General features: G+C 40.3%; 1 protein-coding gene across 1 annotated transcript in view; it reads left to right on the top strand.

Moving 5' to 3' along the window:
• The first annotated feature begins 706 nt into the window (after positions 1-706).
• The window catches only part of SCNN1D (sodium channel epithelial 1 delta subunit), a 19,195-nt gene continuing 16,900 nt past the window's right edge, over positions 707-3,001 (top strand). The window contains exon 1 of the mRNA XM_018568675.1: positions 707-1,022. Coding sequence (XP_018424177.1) covers positions 712-1,022 — 311 coding nt within the window. The 5' untranslated portion in view covers positions 707-711. The remainder of the gene's footprint in view (positions 1,023-3,001) is intronic.

Genomic DNA, 3,001 nt, shown 5'->3' with positions numbered 1-3,001 from the left:
GGAAGCTACACGACTTGGGAAATTCAATTGGCCAAAATGGAAAGTCCATTGGCCGAGGTGGTTTTTTAACAGCCTCATTATTGTTTCCTCCAAAACAACCAGCCACCACATCACTTCCCCCTTCAAACTCTAAGGGCACAAGTTTGTCTCAGCAGTAAGATATCCAGTTACAGAGTCAGACAGACGCCGCTGATCCTCTCCTCGAAGAAGTAGTACTCATCTGAGTTTTCAACCTGCAGAAGCTGTTAACAAAGACCTAGTGCAAGTCTTTCTTTTTAGAAAGCCCACCATGTTCAATAAACAGGGTATCATGGAAAAAACATTATCTTAAATGTGTATATAGAAAATAAAGATTTTGGGAAAATAATAAATACAGTTATATAACACATGTGCTGAATTTTGATCAACCACAAGGGAAGTAGGGGCTTCATTTCTGTTAGAGTGGTAAAATTGTGGAACTCTCTTCCACAAGCAGTGGTATCAGAAGAGAGTATTGAATCATTCAAAAATCATTTAGATACCTTCCTCAGAAACCGTAACATACAAGGGTACAGATACTCTTACTGACTGGAACACACACAAACTGGTATACACACACATACAACACACACACTCACAAAGGTTGAACTCGATGGACCTGTGTCTTTATTCAACCTTAAATACTATGTAACTATGTAACTTTCTATTTTGTAAATAGAATCATTCTTGAACATGGACTCAGCAGAAAAAGAGAACACCGAAGAAGGATTGTTTATGTTTTATGACTCCTTCACAGAGCTGTTTGAATTCTTCTGTGACAATACCACCATTCATGGCACCGTCAGGCTGAACTGCTCTAGGAGGAATAAGATGAAAACGGGCTTTTGGGTTTTTCTTTACCTTTTTGCTTTCTCAACAATGTATTTTCAGTTCGGAGACACCTTCACCCAGTATTGGTCCTACCCCACCAACTTAGCCATACATTTACAGACCAAGAAAAGCAATTTTCCTGCCGTGACCATCTGCAATATGAACCCCTACAGGTATATTGTTTTACTGATGACAAGCAGTAATAATCTTGCATGGTAAAATTTGCTCCCATACATGGAGGTAGCTCATTAAATGTGCATGTTGTACTTCTCTGTAAATATATGCTTATGAACAGCATAGTCATTACTTAATTACTCTCCTCTATGATTCCATGGCTCCCAACATGAGGGGACTATGCTCCACACATGGTGGACATAACCTCTGGATTAGAATCTATATCCTCATCAACACAGTTCTCCCCATTAACCTGAGGAAGAAGCATTGTTCAATATTCCACATGGCCCCCACCACTAAAACTAATCACCTTCATGTTTGTGGCCACCAAGTAAACAGTAGCTGCCTCCGGGAAACCCCATCTCTAAACTCTGCAGAGGTAAAAGGCAGGTGACAAGGTGCTATGGTTAGTGGAAAGCTCACAGATCTAGCTTAAAAATTCCTAAAGGTCTGGCCCAGTTAAACCCAACTAGACATAGGTCACCAATATTTTCTGTGTGTTTGAACCTGAACCTTACTTTTTTCTCCCTTGTTCTTCTTTCTCCTATTTCTTCTCTACTTTCACCTTTCGGTCTTTCCTCTCCCTCCGCCCCTCTGCCCCACTCTTCACTCCTTGCTCTCTACTTCCCTCTTACCCTTTCCCCTTGCGCTTCCCCACACCCACTCAATGTCAACCAACCCACCACCAACTGTGAAATGAAAGAGTGAAAGAAGAGTTAATAAACCAGATATACTATTTATACCTAAAATGCAAAGCGCCACTACATCTCTGATGTACTTAATGCTAACTGAGCCAACACAGGCACAAGCAAGCCTGCCTTGAATTTGCTCATCTGTTTTATGTACCAAAAAACTGTACGATGCGGGCCTACCTACACAGACAAACCTAATTTGTCTCATCAAGAACTATGCGTGTTATATTTTACCATTTGTAATGTTTCCTTGATTCCAATAAAAACCATTAAAACATAACAGAGATTGCCAATGCAGCACGTAAAGTCTGAAATTCAGTCCACTGATGAGCTAGCTATGCTCATAAAACAAATGGACTGTGATAGAGATGCTTACCCTAAAGTATTTAGGTTTTGCCCATTTTTGGGATGGAGGATAATGCTCCATGTTTCCCAAAAGATGTTATTTTGATTTCCATCCTGCCATAGGTTTTGTCACCAACTGGATTAAATAACCGATTAAAGCTGGCCTCCAGCTTCTCTCCTATAAGGAATTTGCTTCATGTGATTTCAGTGGACACTGTCAGCTTCTCACAGTGTGCATTAGAAGCAGCAATAATCTGCCTGCATTGTATAGGAAGCACAGAGACCTAGTGACGATACCACTAGGTCTCATATAAGGTATTCACCAACATTGCATAATAGACGTGTTTCTCCTTATTCTTCTTAAATATCAATCTAAAAAGAAAGGGAATAATATGTAAATTGCCAAGGAGAAGGTCAAATTCAGTTCCATACCTGTCATCTGCAAGTCCCCACTGCATTTGGCATAACATGTTCCACCAATTGTATTATTATCCTTTTATCTATGTGTCGCTAGCTGCCTGTCTCTTTCACACCGGGACACATACCTACCTCACTTCCTGAGATGGGAAAGAGGGACACATTGGGGTTAATTTAGTAAAGGCAAATAGGCTGTTCACTTTGCAAGGGAATTTGCACTTTGTAGGGGAAGTTACCCTTAGCTTAGTGAATGTGGTTTAACTTTCACTTTGTAAAGATTATCCAATCATGTGCAAGGAAAAAAAAAACATGATTGGATGATGGAAGTCAGCAAAGATTTCCCTCATTCACTAAACTAAGGGCAAACTTCTACTAAAAGCAGATTTCCTTTTAAAGTGATACAAAATAAAAGGTAAAAAATGATGAGTTAAACCCACAAGTGCTTTTTCACCACTACTTTTCCTTTATACTGGCTCCCCCCCCCCCCCCCCCCCCCCACCCCACACCACTTCATTGTCACTATT

This window comes from Nanorana parkeri, unplaced genomic scaffold (genome assembly GCF_000935625.1).
Source record: "Nanorana parkeri isolate BGI_ZX_2015 unplaced genomic scaffold, ASM93562v1 scaffold1226, whole genome shotgun sequence".
Taxonomy (NCBI): Eukaryota; Metazoa; Chordata; class Amphibia; order Anura; family Dicroglossidae; genus Nanorana; species Nanorana parkeri.
Note: the sequence above shows the minus strand (reverse complement) of the source record. Positions and strands in the feature narration are given on the sequence as shown.